This window comes from Lithobates pipiens, unplaced genomic scaffold, assembly GCF_037356315.1.
Source record: "Lithobates pipiens isolate NorthernLeopardFrog02 unplaced genomic scaffold, aLitPip1_a1.2 Scaffold_27, whole genome shotgun sequence".
Classification (NCBI taxonomy): Eukaryota; Metazoa; Chordata; class Amphibia; order Anura; family Ranidae; genus Lithobates; species Lithobates pipiens.
The window spans coordinates 189,645,180-189,662,534 of NW_027507788.1; the positions used below are offsets into that span (position 1 = coordinate 189,645,180).

A 17,355-nucleotide genomic window follows, 5' to 3' on the forward strand; every position below is an offset into this window, starting at 1 on the left:
CTGGATGCGTTGCCATATGTTTTATTCATCCTGTGGTAGTACAGAGACAATGATAGACTACACACAGAGAACCAAAATAAACCAGATTAAACCTGGCAATTCAAACTGAAGACACAATGAAAAAATTAATAGGCAAAGATTACCTTCAGGGAAACCACATACCGAAACAATCAGTGGATTCAGGATATAGTCTTCCAAAGTAAAATGTAATGTTTTTTTGCTAAAGTCAAGCTTGACCACACTCCCGCTTACTTTCTGAGCTTCTTTATATAAAACTAAGCCCATACCAATCTGGGGGCTTTGGAGTAGGGAAGGGGTGGGGCTAAGCATTTACAACAGAAAAAAAAAACAACAAAAAAAAACTGAGATTTGCATAAAAATTCAGCTGGCTATATCTCTGGTTATACACGATCTCTGGATCATTTTGACATGTGATTTTTAATGATGGAAACCGCTACTATGATTTTGTTTTTCATACACGGTGCTTGAATTGCTAAGTTTTAGGACAGGTTTACTATAAAGCAGAACTCCAGACATAAGCATTTTGGAAAGGGACCCAAAAGGCCCTCCCGCCACAGGCAATCTACAGAAAAGTATAGGAGAGTACTGAGACAAGAAGACCCCTTTCACACTGGAGCGCTTTGCAAGCGCTACAGCGCTAAAAATAGCGCCTGCAAAGCACCCTGAGGCTAGGTTCACACTATTGCGATGCGGGAACGCCGCGAATCCGCGGCGTTTTCCCGCATCGCTCACCTCCCGCCGGCAGTTCACACTGCCCTATGCGGACGGCTGGGGGTGTCAATGTTATGTTAATGACACCCCCAGATCCGTCGGCATATCGCAGTGCGATCTGCCGACTCGCACAGGAATCGGATCGCATGGTGTGAACCCCCATGCGATCCGATTCCGTTGCGGACCCAAAAAAGGGTCCTGTGCGAGTTTGCTGCGGGACAGCTGCGAGTTCAGCCATACTATCTGTATGGCTGAACTCGCAGTGCTACGGAGATCGGATGTGATTTGCTGTGCGAATCACATCCGGATCTCCCCCCGCAGCAGTGTGAACCCAGCCTGAAAGAGCTGCTGCTGTGTCTCCAAACCAATGGGGCACCGCAGCTAAAGCACCGACAAAGCGCTCTGCAGAGGTGCTTTGCGGTGGTTTTTAACCCTTTCTCAGCTGCTAGCGGAATGGCCGAGATCCATCCTGCGGATGGAGATCACGTGACTTCACCTGCGGCCATTGTTAATTTTAACGATCGTATGAAGCTTCGTTATTGCAAGTGTGTTTTTTATGTATATTCATCATTAAAACCTTTATCTATGGAGAGCACTATGGCTTGTCTTTCTATCCACATGGTCTGAGGAAATGTGAATACTGCCATATACCGATCCAGTGTGGGTATTCCACGAACGTGTCAATTGATTTGACTCTGAGTGGGAGAAAGCTGTGTTTTCGATTGTGAACTGGTCAGATATTGTCTGAGAGGAGTACAGTGATTGTATGAGTTGATAAGCATTCGTTGATATTAAGTGCATGTGACCCTCTGTAATTTAAAGAGTCCAATACGATGAGGTGAGCAGCCAATTTTACCATTGGTGGCGGTTCCCCCCCCCCCTTGGCACTAAGTCACTTTATGCATGATCTGACTGTATACCACTGAAGATTCCTCGCGTGGATTTTTTGACACAAAAGCTATTTTGGACTTTTAATTAATTTTAATACGTTAGTAATTATTCTATTTTTGTTAGAGCGCTGTACCATCTGTTTGATATATTGTATTTTGGGATTTGGTGATTGACCCTTGGTGTTCAGCAGCTTTTTGGAAAGCGGTTGTACTGCGCTGATTTTTTTTCTGTATTTATAAGTATACACATGCCTTTTATATTTAAAACAATATTTGTTTATCTTTAACTTCAGCTTTAAAACACAATTCAGGCTTGGCTCACACCTAAACCGGACGCGGATCGCACAGCAATGCTGTTCGCCCCTGTTCTCCATTTCAGGGACTAACCAGGGCAGAATCTTTGCCTGAATTCGCCCCTGAAACAGAGGCAAGGACGCACAGCGTTTCTGTGCGGTGCGCTCCAAAACCACCCCGGAGACATGTGAACCGGTTCCTTAGAGAGCCGGTCATATTCTCCTGCTATGCGAATTGGATGCAGCGAAACCCACATCTAACTCACACAGGTGTGAACCCAGCCTAGATCTTTGAGAAAAAAATGCTGACAGGTAGGCATTTTATTGCTCATACTATCTATCTTTCTTCTGCAATTAAAAGCTCCTTTTTGCTTGCCAGCAATCTTCTTCACATTGTCACTGCACAGGTCAGTGTGCAATCTTGCATACCTAGGTGCTGCAATGAACTAAAGCTCAAGTAAGATGGTCGAAGCTGTCAAACCCAGAAAAAGTCTGGGCAAAATGTGAGCTGTGACAATGAGAAAAACAAGGGAGATTGCGACCACTGCAGTGCTGGGAGGTTGTAGTCAAGTCCTTGATCAGACAATTTAAAGGGGCAGTTTCATAGATCCTGGCTGGATGTTTTCTTTTAATCTTGCATTGAGAATCCCTTGCAGATTGCGCACTCAGGAGTATCCAGAGGGGGCAATTTGTTTTTCTATTCAATCAAGACTATAACCTCTGGGTACGCAGCCTTTGAAAAAAAATAAAAAAATAAAATGAAGATAGTAAATTGTAGAGCTCATTTAGGTTTTTAAAATACCTTTTGCATCAACTGTTTCCTTCATGACAATTTCCACTCTATCCACATGCTGCCGGTTCCAGATGGAGTCTAGATGCTTTTTGTTGAGTCGTCTGAATGGTAGAATCTGTTCAACTGTCTGGAAAAGATACATTACAAATATATTAGACACCAATGTTAATTAGCTCCGGTGATGAAAGTAACTGACAGCTAGGTCCCATCAACTACTCCAGGGACAGTAACCATAGGTAAGGAGAGGGTAAGGAAGATTAAAAAAAAAAAAAACATAATATTATATTATTATTAATAATAATAATAGACATAATAATATTATTAATAATGGATTAAATTCATTTTTTTCCTAGAAATTCTACAAACAATACCCCATAATGACAACGTGCAAGAAGTTTGTTTGAAATCTTTGCAAATTTATTAAAAATAAAAAAATAAAAAATTCACACTGGTACAACAAACTCTCCAACTTTGGGAGTTCATGTCGCATCACGTGTGCAAATCAATGTTTCCCTATGACCTATAACCTATGGATTCCCTCTCCATGACCATACCAGGCCCTTCGGTCTGGCATGGATTTTAAAGGGAACCCCCACGCCATACCAGACCCTTATCCGAGCACACAGCCTGACAGGTCAGGAAAAGTGGTGGTGACGAGCGAGCCATGAATCCCCCACCCCACAGCACCTTGACCCCATGTTGACGGGACAAGGGCCTCTTGAAAACCTACCCACAGACCCCGACAACCAACGGCCAGGGTTATCGGGGTCTGTGGGTAGGTTTTCAAAGTAATTTAAGACAGCTCCAGCGTCTCTTTTGCGATTTCTTCTCCCCTCTCCGGCTCTTCTCCGCTGATGTCTTCTGCCCCTGTCAGTTCTTCTCTGCTCTCCGCTGATGTCCTCTAGCCCTCTCTGGCTCTTCTCCCTCTGTCCACTGTCTTCTGCCGGGACTCCACTCTGCACCTTCTCCTCCCTCTGTTCTTCCTCCGATATTGACTCAATTGCTCTCTCCCGCTCTAATGCTGGGTGTGTGGTGTGCCACTACTTATATTGGCATGGGGCAGGACCATCCGGTGACCTCACAGAGGCCCCGCCCATTATGTTACCACCTAGGGTATGGTGGGGCAGTGATGTCACAAGGGGGTGTGGCCTCCAAATGACATCACCCGGTGACCACACCCCATGCCAATATAAGTAGTGGCACACTGCACCTAGCATTAGAGCGGGAGAGAGCATTGAGTCAACATCGGAGGAAGAACAGAGGGAGAAGACACCACAGAGAGAAGACCCGGCAGAGGCAGAAGACAGGGAGAAGAGACAGAGAGGGCTCGAAGACATCAGCGGAGAAGAACTGGCAGAGGACATCAGCAGAGGACCTCAGCGGAGGAGAAGAGCCGGAGAGGAAATAAGAAATGCCTTAATAAATTATTTTAAAGCCCATACAAGTTCACACAAGGTGGGGGGCCAGGATCTGGGGGCCCCCCCTTGGTCCGATAAGCCCCTGCACACAGACCCCAACAACCAATGGCCAGGGTTGTCTGGAAGAGGCCATTGTCCTCATCAACATGGGGACAAGATGCTTTGGGGTGTGGGGCAGAGCTCCCCCCCTCCCCAAAGCACTCACCCCCCCCCCCCCATGTTAAAGGCATGTGGCCTGGTATGGTCCAGGAAGGGGGGGGGGGGGTGAGCACCCACTCACTTGTCCTCTTCCTTTTCCCAGGCTGTGTGCTTGGATATGAGTCTGGCGTGGATTTTGGGAGTCTAAAAGTAAAAATGTTTGAGGGTAATAAGTGTGGCGCTGTTCTGGTTTTTATAAATGTGTGGTACCCTTTAAGTGTCCAGTTTGATTGCAATTTAATTTCTATACCTCAGTGTTACCACTCTTTATTCATTAAAATGCATTGCGTCAATTGACTTTATAAAGTGACAGGCTCTCTTAATTATTCAAAAATAAACAAATGAAATAAAAGCGACAGAAAATTGATACTTCAGTGTTACCAAATCGTATTCATTAACCACTTCAATACAGGGCACTTATACACCTTTCTGCCCCGACCAATTTTCAGCTTTCAGCGCTAACACAATTTTAATGACAATTGCGCGGTCATACGACGCTGTACACAATGAACATCCACTGCCATACGATATCATCCGACTCCGCTATGGTCCGATTCTGCAGACGGAGGAAAATCCTATTTTTCTATCCTTCTGCAGAACAGATCAGATGAACACGGACAGACAGTCCGTGTTCATCCAATCCCCCATAGATGAGAGCAGAGATCTGACAGGGCGGTCCCTGCACACTGTGCAGGGACCGCCCTGTCATCCACCAGCTCAGCGGGGATAAACGGAGCGATCCCCGCTGAGCAAGTGGATGTTCAGGGGTCAGATCATCACGGATCCGTCCCATGTGAAAGGGGCCTAAGTGCTGGGCACGACATCCAATCATGGTATTGGTGTGAGGTTGGTTTATAAACAAACCTGCTATTTGTAGCTTTCACTTTGCCCGTGCAGTGACTGCCCAGAGAAAATTCCCTCTGACAGCTGTAACAGATGCATACCAATAATGCTAAATTTGTTTTGGGCAATTAGGCTATACCCACCTCTGGTTATGAAATGAGGTTAGTCTCACCTGCTTTCCTAGATAATGATCTACCCGATAGATCTCTTCTTCTCGGAAAAAGGTTTGCATATCACTGGCCATCTGCTTAGCAGACTCATAGTCATGCCCAAAGGGCTTCTCCAACACCACACGTAGCCATGCTCCAGGGGGAGGACGGCAGGTGGCATTGATGTTCCGAGCAATATCGGTATAAGCAAATGGAGGGACTGACAAATAGAAAAGCCTCCCAGCTTCATGAAGGTCTTCTTCTGCTAGTGAAATAAGAATGTCCTGGTGCAATGCTGTATAGTTCTCAGCCGTCTTCAATTGCCTGTAACGAGTGAGCCTCAGAAACTGGTCCTTCAAAAGTGCACACCTGTCAGCCTCAACATTGGCGGGACAGCTCAGAGACTTGAGGGAATTGAACATTATCGCCTCTGCTTTTTCTGGAGGTGTCAGCGCAGCTCCATGAAAACTGAAGGTGTGGCCCCTTGGGACTTCATTCAGATAGAGGTGGAAGAGTCCTTGCCATAGGTATTTTTTAGCCAAGTCTCCAGTAGCCCCAAGAAGAATAACCGATATATGTCCTTTTTCTTTGCAGGTGACAGCAACTGCACCAACCAGGAGTATGCAACACAGAGTCCTCCACTGCATCATGGCTGGCACTTTCAGGCTGTAAAAAGAAAATGTTGTTTAAAAGTTTGCCATTAAAAATGTATTAAAAATATTGTGCTAAAAAACTCACAAGGCATTATAAAATATAAAGCACCATTCAGTTTCTTGCTGAAGTTGGCTATAGGTAGGAAGATGCTTCTGACCCATGGAAGAGACTGTGGGTGAGATTTACTAAAACTGGGGCACTCAGAAACCGGTGCAGCTGTGCATGTTAATCAATCAACTTCAAAAGGCCCCTTTCACAAGATCGGACCAATCAGGTCTGCCTGAAAAACTGACCAGACCACCCATTGTCCTCTATGGAGCAGCAGATGTTAGCGAACATGTGACCGCCGACACCTGCCAGGCATCCGATCTGACAAAGTCTGCTGAAAACAGACGTATGGCGATATGTTCACCATCTGTCCAGCGGATCGGATGACAATTGTATGGAAACGAACATGCAATCCGTTTCCATCCGGCTGTCCTATAAAGGAATATGGCGGACACATCGGACAATTTTGACACATTTTTGGGACCATTGTAATTTTTACAGCGATCGGTGCTATAAAATTGCACTGATTACTGTAAAAATTACACTGGCAGTGAAGGGGTTAAACACTGGCTGGCTAGGAAGGGGTTAAAAGTGTGTCCTCGCAAGTGATTCTAACTGTTAGGGAGCTTGGCTACATGTGACACATCACTGATCATAGCTCCCAATCACAGGGAGCTATGATCACTGACAGTGTCACTAGGCAGAACGGGGAGATGCTTGTCTACATTAGCATCTCCCTGTTCTTCAGCTCCGTGAGACGATCGCGGGTATGCGATCCAACTCACGGAACTCGCAACCACACAGCTGCAAATTCAGAGGGACATACCTGTACGATCATTTGCCCAGCCGTGCCATTATGCAGACGCAAATGTACATGGGGCGGTCGGCAAGTGGTTAAGCTTTGGCAATAAAACCTGGAAGCTGATTGGTTTCTATGCAGAGCTGCACCAGATTTTGCACCATGTAGTTTTAGTAAATACCACCCCCACCCACCCCCGTCTGATTTACTGGCGCAGTGTGCAAGTTTTTTTGGGGTTTTTTTTACGCTTTTTGAAAAACATTGTTCATTTTGGGTAGTGCGTGGAAGTATTCAAACCTCCATCAGGGTCTTTTTGCTGTCTGTAACTATGGATTCTAGGACAAGAAATCAGGGGAATAAGTGCACCAGAGACAGGAGAACACAGCAACAAAAGGCCCTCACCACCATACTAAAAAATAGTTTCTGTTGTGATCTCTATACCCATTAGCCCTTGTACACACGGTCGGAGCTTCCGTCGGAATGTGTCCGATCGGAGCGTTTTGTCGGATATTCCGACTGTGTGTGGTCTGCGTCGGACTGTTTCCGTCGGACCAACTTTTCCAACTTGCCGGAAATATTTTCCGACAAAATGCTCCAATCGGACATACTCCGATCATGTGTAGAGAATTCCGATCGGACAAAGTGCCACGCATGCTCAGATCAAATTCCTAGACTACAGGAGGAGGATGGAGTGTTGTCCGTGAGAGAGGGGAGGGACCCGATGACGGCGCCAGCGTGAGCAGATGGGGGCGGTCCTAACGATCAGCTGGAGCAGCGCGAGGGGAAAGGACGCCGAGCTCCATGCATGAAGCCGCCCGGCCCGTACCACCCAATCCCTCCCGCATCTCGATGTATACGGCGGGCACGAGCAGAAGAGTAGAACCACAGTGCGGCGGAGCCTTAACGCCGATCTCCCCCTTCACCCCCCCGCAAAGTGCGTGAAGTACTTACATAAAGCAGCCATGCTCCAGGAACAGAAGGAAAGATAAATCAAACTAAAGCCTCAAGCTTACCCTGAAGCACTGGAAGACAGCGGAGTCCTGAGTAGACATTTGCTGCTTACTGCCTTCCGGACAAGATCCCCTGCCTCTCCAGGTATTCATTTTTTTTTTTGATTACTACTCACTTTGATTTGTAGTTGCTGATTATTTCTGGAACTTTACATGATCCTCTCCCTGATTGTCTAAACCTGTTGAAGGCCCACGGCACATGGGCTGGTGAACTGATGTCAGAGGATGACATACTAAAGATCAAGTGTAAAATAGGATCAAATGGAATGTATCTATAAAGGATGTGCAAGAGGTAATACACCTAAAAATTGATGCAGCGGCTCTGAGCACACAGTACAGTGGTCAAGTGTCGGAAGGCTAAGTAGGTTAAACGTGTGGTCCTTGCCGTGGAATCGCATTGCAACTTTCATCTTGAGAGCATGTGAAATTGTAGCTAAAACTATATGGGAGAGTTCACCCTGCTTAAAATCATAGAGCAGGTGAAAACGGTTTGAGGCCGGAGTCTTCAGCACAGGACAGGTGCTACAACTAAGGAGAGACTGTACAAAGAATTGTCGCCTTTCCTTTCAGTGCGCTGTTTTTTCGGCCCTAATAAACCTGGGGAGGCAAAGGACAAAAGGGGTAAACATGAGGGGAAGAAATCAAAAGGCGAACGATCCAAAAGAGAACCTGAATACAAGCACGATTCAGAAATATCTGAAGGAAACCAGTTTAAAAAGCCCCGGTATAGAAAAAAAACAGCAGGGAGTAAAGGAGAAAAAGAGAGAAGGATCCAAGACAGCAGGGGCCCCGGGAGCCAATTCAGGGGAGGATACGGACCCAGAAATAGATGGTAACTCGCGGGGACAGAGGGACATCGCCCTAATCCCCACTAAAAGTGAAATGTTGGAAATGTTCGCCAAACTTGAAAACACCATCAAAGTTGAAATTTCTAATGTCAGAATGGACATGGGCCATTTACTGAGGAGAGTGGAAGAGGCAGAGGAATTAACAGGAAAACAGGCCCACGAAATTTTAGAACTGCAAACACAAGTAAAGAAACTGCAAATAGATCAGCGGGACACTTTATATAAATTGGACGAACAAGAAAACCAGAATAGACGACAAAATCTGAGGGTCAGAGCATTGCCGGAACAACAGGGAGAAGATCTCGAGGCTAAGATGGGAAAAATTTTTAACCCCATTTTGGGAAAAGCAATAGGAGAGGTCTTAAAGATCGAACGGGTACATAGGGTGAGGAAACCCCTAGGTCTGAGGGAAGAGGTCCCGAGAGACGTAATCATCAAATTCAGTTACTATGACGACAAAGTTAAGATATGGAGTAGGCTTAAGGGGTCGTCCCCGTTAATATATGAAGGGGTCCCTATACAGATTTTCGCAGACCTGTCGGCAGGTACACTGGCCCGGAGGAGACTCTTAAAACCTTTATTAGAACTACTGAGAGCGGCAAATATCAGATACAGCTGGGGATTCCCTGCGGCCCTATTGGTTCAAAGAGATGGACAAACATACAGATTAAAATTCCTCGAGGAATTGGAGGCTTTTTGCAATAACCTAGGGATCCCAGTACCAACAAATATCAAAGTCCCCTAGTGGATGGACACGGGGGTCTTTGACGGGGGAACATGACTCTTTGGATGGTTATTTTTCTGTGGGGTGGAAGGGGGGAGGGGGTGAGAGGGGTGGGGGGTGAGGGTGGCGGAAGGATCATGGGGGACCCCGGGATATCATACCCCATCGGTGGGGGGACCTCCTGCCTTCTTAGGGGAAGGAGGCAGGGGGGACCCAGGCACGGGGGGCCTTAGTCGGAGTCACACCCTAGCGGGAGAAGTCTGCAGAATGGAGGAGATCCTCAGCTGCAGAAAAGTGGCCAGGAATCGGCCAGGGGGTGGGAGGGGGGGAGGTCGGGTGGGAGGGATGAGGGAAGGTAGGGAAGGGGGGAGGTTAGGGGGGGGGGGAGGTGTCTTGCAATGTCAACCAAGGTGTTACAGATCACGCCTTTTTCTTTTTTTCATCTTATCTGAAAAATTCAAATGTTAGAGGTAAATTTTTTGTCTTATAACGTAAAGGGCCTGAACTCTGTAGGTAAGAGGCACAAATTGTTAAAGGAACTACAGATGTATAGAGCGGAGGTGGTATTTTTACAGGAGACTCACTTGTCGCAAGACTCTAATATTAAACTATACTCGGCTAACTATCCAAATTGGCTATATGGGGACTCACCGATAAAAAGGGCTAAGGGAGTGGCAATCGGGTTTGAGAAAGGCATAAAGTTTACAGTGACTGACAGGAAGATAGACCCCGACGGCCGTTATATGTTTGTAAAGGGGAAATTAGGGGATAAGTTCCTCACCCTAGCAAATGTATATTGCCCCAACAAAAATCCTATAAGATATTTGAAGATAGTGCTGGGGAAGTTAGAGGAATTTAAGATGGGGGATGTGGTCCTTGCAGGAGATTTCAACTTTTGTATGGATCCATCTTGGGATAGTGCGTCCCGTGCTGGGGGGTTAAATATGAAGGCGCGTAAGATGATTAAACTTAGGCTGAAACAACATCAAATGATGGATGTATGGAGGTTACAGCATGAAAAAAAAAAAGATTACACCTTTTTTTCCCACGTACACGGGACGTACTCCCGGTTGGACCATATACTAGTCGACCACAGATTGTTGGATCACGTAACAGAATCCAAGATTGGAATAGTTACATTGTCAGATCATGCTCCGGTGTCGGTGAGGATGAGGATACCCGAAATGCAGAGGCCACCGTTTATGTGGCGCCTGAACGAGAGCCTATTGCAGGACGAGAAAATTGCGGAGGCAGTGCTAAGGGAAATTGAATTTTATTTCTCTGTTAATGATACAGAAGAAATTTCGGGTGCCACTCTATGGGAGGCACATAAAGTATATATTAGAGGTATCCTCATCTCCATGGGCACAAGGAAAAAAAAAGAAAGACTGGAAAAAATTGAAAGTCTAAAAGAAGAGGTTTATAAACTAGAACAGGCCCATAAAAAAACAGGGGGACAACAGCAGAAATATTTTCATCCATTGGTGATTAAACGGGATGAACTTAAAGATATGATGGAGCAGGATTCAAAAAGGACATTGGATAGGAGAACCAGAGAGAGGTACTATCAGGGAAATAAAATAAGTAGACATCTAGCTAGGCAGCTGAAAAGGAGAAGTGGGGACAACTTTATAGATAAAATTCAAGATAAGGATGGTAAGATGACCCACACATCCAGGGAGATATCGGAAGTGTTTAAGCAATACTACGAAGCTCTGTATAATATAAGTCAGAATGGGATAAAAGATATAGGGAAAAAAGAAAAAATTAAGGAATTTCTGAACAAAGTGAAATTACCAACTTTAGATGAGATTGATAGAAGTAACCTAGATAGACCCATCACAGAAGAAGAGATTTACAAGGCGCTGAAAGATACCGCCTCTGGGAAAAGCCCGGGTCCAGATGGTTTCACGGTTTCATATCTGAAAAAATATAAAGAGACGCTGGTCCCCAAGCTTTGTAAGTATATGAACGGCTTAGGTAAAGACTGTGCGATGGGAGGTGAGGCCCTGCGGGCTTCCATCACGGTATTGTTAAAGGAGGGTAAGGATAGTACATTGTGCTCTAGTTATAGGCCAATAGCCCTACTAAACGCGGACACCAAATTATTCGCCAAGGTCTTAGCATCGAGACTGAAGGACAGGATGTCCGACCTGGTGCACCCGGACCAGGGCGGATTTATTCCTGAGAGAGAAGGGCGGGACAACGGAGTACGCTCGTTGCTCCTGCTACAGGCCTTAAAAATGAATGGGTCCCCAGGACTACTCCTGTCGATAGATGCTGAAAAAGCATTCGACAGGGTAGACTGGGGACTCATGCTTGAAACTCTGAAAGTAATGGGTCTAGGGCCAAGACTGATCCAATGGATCAAGGTGCTGTACAACCACCCGCAGGCGTCAGTAAAAGTGAACGGGTTGTCCTCCTCCCTTTTTCAAATGGAGAACGGCACTAGACAGGGGTGCCCGCTGTCCCCTCTTTTATTTGTCTTGTCTATGGAACCTCTATTGGCCTCTATCCGAGAAAACCCTGACATAAAGGGGATCATGGTCGGAGAGGAAGAGCACAAACTCGCAGCTTATGCGGATGATGTGCTGTTCTATATCTCCAACCCAAGGATCACGATTCCGAACTTGTTGAGGCTACTGGAAAAATATGGGGAAGTTTCGAATTTAAAAATAAACCTCAACAAGTCCGAAGTCTTAAATATCAACATTGAAGGACAGGAAAAGATCAGACTCCAGGAGGAATTTAGGTTCCCATGGAGAAAGGAGATCAAATACCTGGGAGTCTACCTCTCCAATACCATCAGGAAAATATATGTTAACAATTACATCCCCCTATTAGAGGAAATAAAAAGAGAACTAAAAAAAATTACAATCAGCCACCTCTCCTGGTTAGGGCGGATCAATGCAGTCAAAATGGTTTTGACCCCAAAGATTCTATATAAGTTTCAAATGCTGCCCATATCGCTCCCCCCAGTTTTTTTCAGGATGTTGAAGGGGTTGATTTCAGGGTATATTTGGCAACATAAAAAACCAAGGATAGCCTTCGCGGTACTGAGTAGAGAAAAAAAAAAGGGGGGCCTTGCCGTTCCGGATTTCAAAAAATACTATAATGCGGTAGTACTAACTCGAGTGGTGGAATGGGGAAAAGAGGGAAATAATAAAAGGTGGGTAAAAGTAGAAAAGGCACTGAGTCAAGCACAGTTAGGACGAATTATTTGGAACCCCCCCCAATACAGGACAATAGGGCCAAACACACATGAAATAACACGGATTGCTCTTAGACTATGGGACAGAACACATGCACAAAACAAATGGAGTTATAATTCACCTTTGATTTTTTTAAAAGACAATGATTTTTTTATGCCAGGGAAACAGGAGGTGGGGGGAAACTGGATAATAAATAACAATGCACAAGTAAAAGATATTATTTACAGAGGTAAAATAAATACATTTCAAGCACTGAGAATGAGCACGGAACTTATGAGTATAGACACTTGGAGGTACCTTCAGTTAAGACACTTTATATCAAAACTGCCCCATCCAATTAGAGGCGAGGAAGACTATAGGCCTCTCGAGCGGCTTTGCCGTAGAGAGAAATCAAAAAACAACATAGGTCGAATATATAAAATTTTATCTGCGGTAGAAGGTTGGGAGGGTCCACCTTACATTAAAAAATGGGAAAGAGAGCTGGGGACTCGATGTTGTACACAGACAATGGAGAAAATAATGAAACTTACACATAGTGCGACGGTTAACCATAAGTTGACGGAACTAAATTATAAGTGCCTCGCAAGGTGGTATGCGACCCCAGACAAACTAGGTAAATTTGTAATCGCGCAATCCCCAGAGTGTTGGCGGGGGTGTAAGACAATAGGAACCATGGCTCACATCTGGTGGGATTGCCCGAAAATCAAAAAGTATTGGAAGGAGGTGCTAGAGCTAATAAAAGTTGTTACAAATAAAGACATAGTAGAAGACCCCTGGACTGTATTGTTTCACGGGACCGAGAGCCCTGTGAGACAATATATGTCCTCATTAATCCCCATACTGCTCAGTTCCGCAAAAAGTCTAATCCCTAAAAAATGGGGGGAGACGGACAGCCCTAAGATACGAGACTGGATACACAGGGTTAATGAAATACAGAATATAGAATGCTCAGAGGGGGAGGAAGAAGAAGGGGCAGCTGATGAGGGGTGTAAGGATAAATGGGCAGCGTGGATAAAGTTTAAAAAATCATGGAGGTATGTTGAAGAAATAGTAAAATAAGTCTGGGTAAGATGAACATAGGGTTGGCTGGGGAGGATATTTCTCCAAACCCACTGCAAGACAGGGAAGGGGGGGAGGGGCAGAAGAGGGAAAGGAAATGTTTATTTTTGCATGTATGTAAAAGATTTTAAGAAAAGAATGAGATATGGATTGAATGTATTTCCATTGTACCCTCTGTCTTATTCTATTTGTAAGGGGAAGAAAAAAAATAAAAGAAAACTAAATAAAGATATAAAAAAAAAAAAAAAAAAATTCCTAGACTAAAGCTATTGGCTATTAGCGTGAACATAGTCCCCGTCGTAACGAAATAACGTCATCACGTCGGATTTTCCGATAACTTTGTCCGACCGTGTGTATACAACAGTTTCGGACAAATTCCGTCGGACAAAATCCGATGGATAAAATCCGACAGATTTGGTTGTCGGAATCACCGACCGTGTGTACAAGGGCTTAGACAGATCTCCCATTACTTCCTCTGCCTGTGTCCTAGTCACCATAGCAGGAAGCAATCTGAAATCTCCAATGGGGACAGAGGCAGCAAAAAAACAAAACCCAAAAAAAACTGGGAGCATGTAATGGGAAAAAAAAGGATGGGTAGGGGGCTGTCCTAGCCTAGCAAGGCCACACCCAGATTTTCTAACCAGGAAAATGTCTGAGCACTAATGGATGACAGTCATAATCCCGTGTTATTGACTTTTAGGGGAACATTCGAGAAAAAAAAAAAGAGCCCAATCCTTGCCCAAATATTGTCTTGGGGACAAGACTGTGCCATTTGTGACCACACTTCTAGCCATGGGTCACTGGTGCTTTTGTTGCTAGCAACCCATTTCCACACATTTCTCCTTTGCTGGCTGGGTGAAGGAGTTATTTTGCCGCTGGCAAGGGACATTCTGCTCAGTTTTCTTCATTGGGGAAGTGACAATTTGCTTATGTGGTCACCAAAACACTGACACGTGGAACTAGGTGAGCATTTTCTTCTTAATCTTTAGCCCTCAAGCCAGTGACAGGAAGGCCAGTGTGCCATTGGCCTACACAAGAGAACAACCCATATAGTGCACAATTAGCTTGCCAAAGTGTGGCAACTCTTCATCCCCCTTCAACGCTGCCCTGGAAGGGAGCTTTGAAGTCCTGGCTGCATATATGCAGATGAGTCCCTGAGTAAGAGTGAGTAGTAGACGTATGCTACTAATTGGAAGGAAAGAGCTGCCTTTTCCTCCTTGTCCACCTATCACATTACAAAATGCACAATGAAATTCCAAATATGACTTAAACTGACATCATTCTGTTAGAAATAAACTCACATGTACGCTTATTTAAAATGCAGTAAATATATTGATACTATAAAATACACAGTGGCAACTGGCAGCCGGTCAAAGTGAGTTTTAAAATTAGATAGCCGGAAGATTAATTCTCACAGGTAACAATGTGTTAATGTGGTGTACTGTTCACCTTACTAAAAATACTTTAGGTCATAAAAAGGAAAAAAAAAAAAAAAAAACAGTTAACAAGTAGTTTTAAAGTCATTGTAAACCCTTACAACACCCTTTGACCTACAGGTAAGCCTAGATTAAGGCTTACCTGTAGGTCCAAGAAATATCTCCTAAACCTACACGGTTTAGGAGATATTTGCCCGAAGACAGGCACCAATGTCTATGGCACATGCGCTGTAGACAGCGGCGCGCAGGCGTACTGAGCGCGGCACCGTCAACGAAGGAGATGCCGCGAGTGTCGGCTCCTGTGCGCATGCACGGGAGTGACGTCATTGTGGCTTCGCCGAATTACAGCAGCGGAGGTGCGAGACCCCACCGAGAAGATGGATGCGGCGGACTACAGGGGACAGCGGTGACTTCGCTGGCTCCTGTGTCAGGTAAGTGACACATAATGGACTACTATGCGATGCATAGTAGTCCATTATGCTTTACCTTTGCAGGGAATAAAAGAGGAAGTAAACTCATCAGGGTTTACTTCCTCTTTAAAAGCAGTTGTATAAATTAGCTGTCTGCAGAGTTCTTTTAAAGCGGTCTTCCAGCCCAAAATTTTTATTTTTTTTAAAAGTCAGCAGCTGCAAACACTGTAGCTGCTGACTTTTAATAAAGGACACTTACCTGTTCAGGGAGCCCACGATGTCGGCTCCACGAGGCCGATCCATCCATCGGATCAGGTGCAGGTGCCGCCATTCTAACTAAGGGAAACCGGCAGTGGAGCCTTGCACGAGTCACGCGGCGCTTTGTGAATGGCCAGCTTGTCTTCTGGGACACACACGTCCCAGAAGAGAACGGGGGGGCTCGCCGCAGATGAGGATGTGACGTCCTCGGCTGGATCGGAAGTACACTTAGTACTTCTAAAAAGGTACTAGAGAAAGACAATTTTTTTTTTAAATATCCAAAAACTGGTGGTGGAGAGGTGGTCTTTCATATAAGACCACTTCTCAAAATTGGGTGGAACTCCGCTTTAACAGTGAGGCCCTCTTTTTCAGATTGCAGACAAAAACTGCTGCTGAAATGTCCAACTAAATATCAAATCCAAGTAAAGTTCCACTCCAAATGTTCAATGATCACTACCAACCACACCAGGTAATCGCCAACTCCTGATGACAGCACACACACAGGTTGGTCTACCTAGTAGTAGTTTGTCCCATTCAACTTGACTTGTCCTGTAATGTTGAAGACTGTTCCTAACTTATCCAGGTAATTTCTTTGGTTCTTGGGTTCTTTTTTTAGGCCATTAGAAGTTAGGATTACAGCCAAAGCCTGTTTGGCTGTACTTTTCCTGTGGATCACAGGAGTGAAGTTCATTCTGAACTTCTGTGGCTCATTTTCAGCAGACAGTGGGTTGAAGCCCGTTGTCGGCTGATGTCACAATGTTGGTCTAGGCTTGGGCAAGATTGTGACAATGGAGTTGGGATCCACCCACATGCCTGAACCAGCACCTAGCTCAGCCCTCAGCCTCTCAGCAAGTCACTGAGAGCCTATGCAGGCCGCTGCTGCTCCCTTCACATCAAAGCGGGGGGGGGGGGGGGGGCAGAGAGCTGTGTGAACCAATCGATTGGCAGTGTTTGATCGCTCGGTTCTTAGTGTTAGAGGCGCCTGGGTAACTTTTAGTAAGGGTTCCCTAAGACCGGAAAATTATTTCAAGGGCTCCTATGCGTTGGAAAGGTTGAAGAAGGCGGTATTGAATATGAACAAGTCCAGGTATATGTGGCAAACTACTGATAGCTATACCATGACCTGGAAAAATGGAACTCTTCTCAGACACACAGTTTTAACATGTAATGCCACGTACACACGATCGCACATTCCGACAACAAAATCCGTGGTATTTTTTCCGACGGATGTTGGATCAAATTTGTCTTGTACACACACATTCACACAATGTTGTTGGAAATTCCGAACGGCAAGAAAGTGGTGACGTACAACGAGCCAAGATAATTGAAGTTCAATAGCCAATGCAGCTCTTCTGCTTGATACTGAGAATGCGTGGAACTTTGTGTGTCGGAATTGTGTACACACGATCGGAATTCCCGACAACGGATTCTGTTGTCAAAAAATTTGAGATACAGATCTCAAATTGTGTGTGTCGGAGATGGAAAATGTCCAATGGTGCCTACACACGGTCGGAATTTCCAACAAAAAGCTTCCATCGAACATTTTCCATCTGAAAATCCGACCGTGTGCGGCATAAGAGT

General features: G+C 45.2%; 2 protein-coding genes across 3 annotated transcripts in view; both read right to left on the bottom strand.

Annotated features, from left to right (window-relative positions):
- The window catches only part of SPSB1 (splA/ryanodine receptor domain and SOCS box containing 1), a 301,792-nt gene that overhangs the window by 157,657 nt on the left and 126,780 nt on the right, over positions 1–17,355 (bottom strand). The window lies entirely within an intron of this gene.
- H6PD (hexose-6-phosphate dehydrogenase/glucose 1-dehydrogenase) overlaps positions 1–17,355 on the bottom strand; it is a 44,322-nt gene that overhangs the window by 7,619 nt on the left and 19,348 nt on the right. For both annotated transcript variants that reach the window (XM_077458047.1, XM_077458046.1), the window contains exons 2-3: positions 5,340–5,982; positions 2,718–2,835 (exon numbers count right to left, since the gene is read on the bottom strand). In XM_077458047.1, coding sequence (XP_077314173.1) covers positions 2,718–2,835; positions 5,340–5,966 — 745 coding nt within the window. In that variant the 5' untranslated portion in view covers positions 5,967–5,982. The remainder of the gene's footprint in view (positions 1–2,717; positions 2,836–5,339; positions 5,983–17,355) is intronic.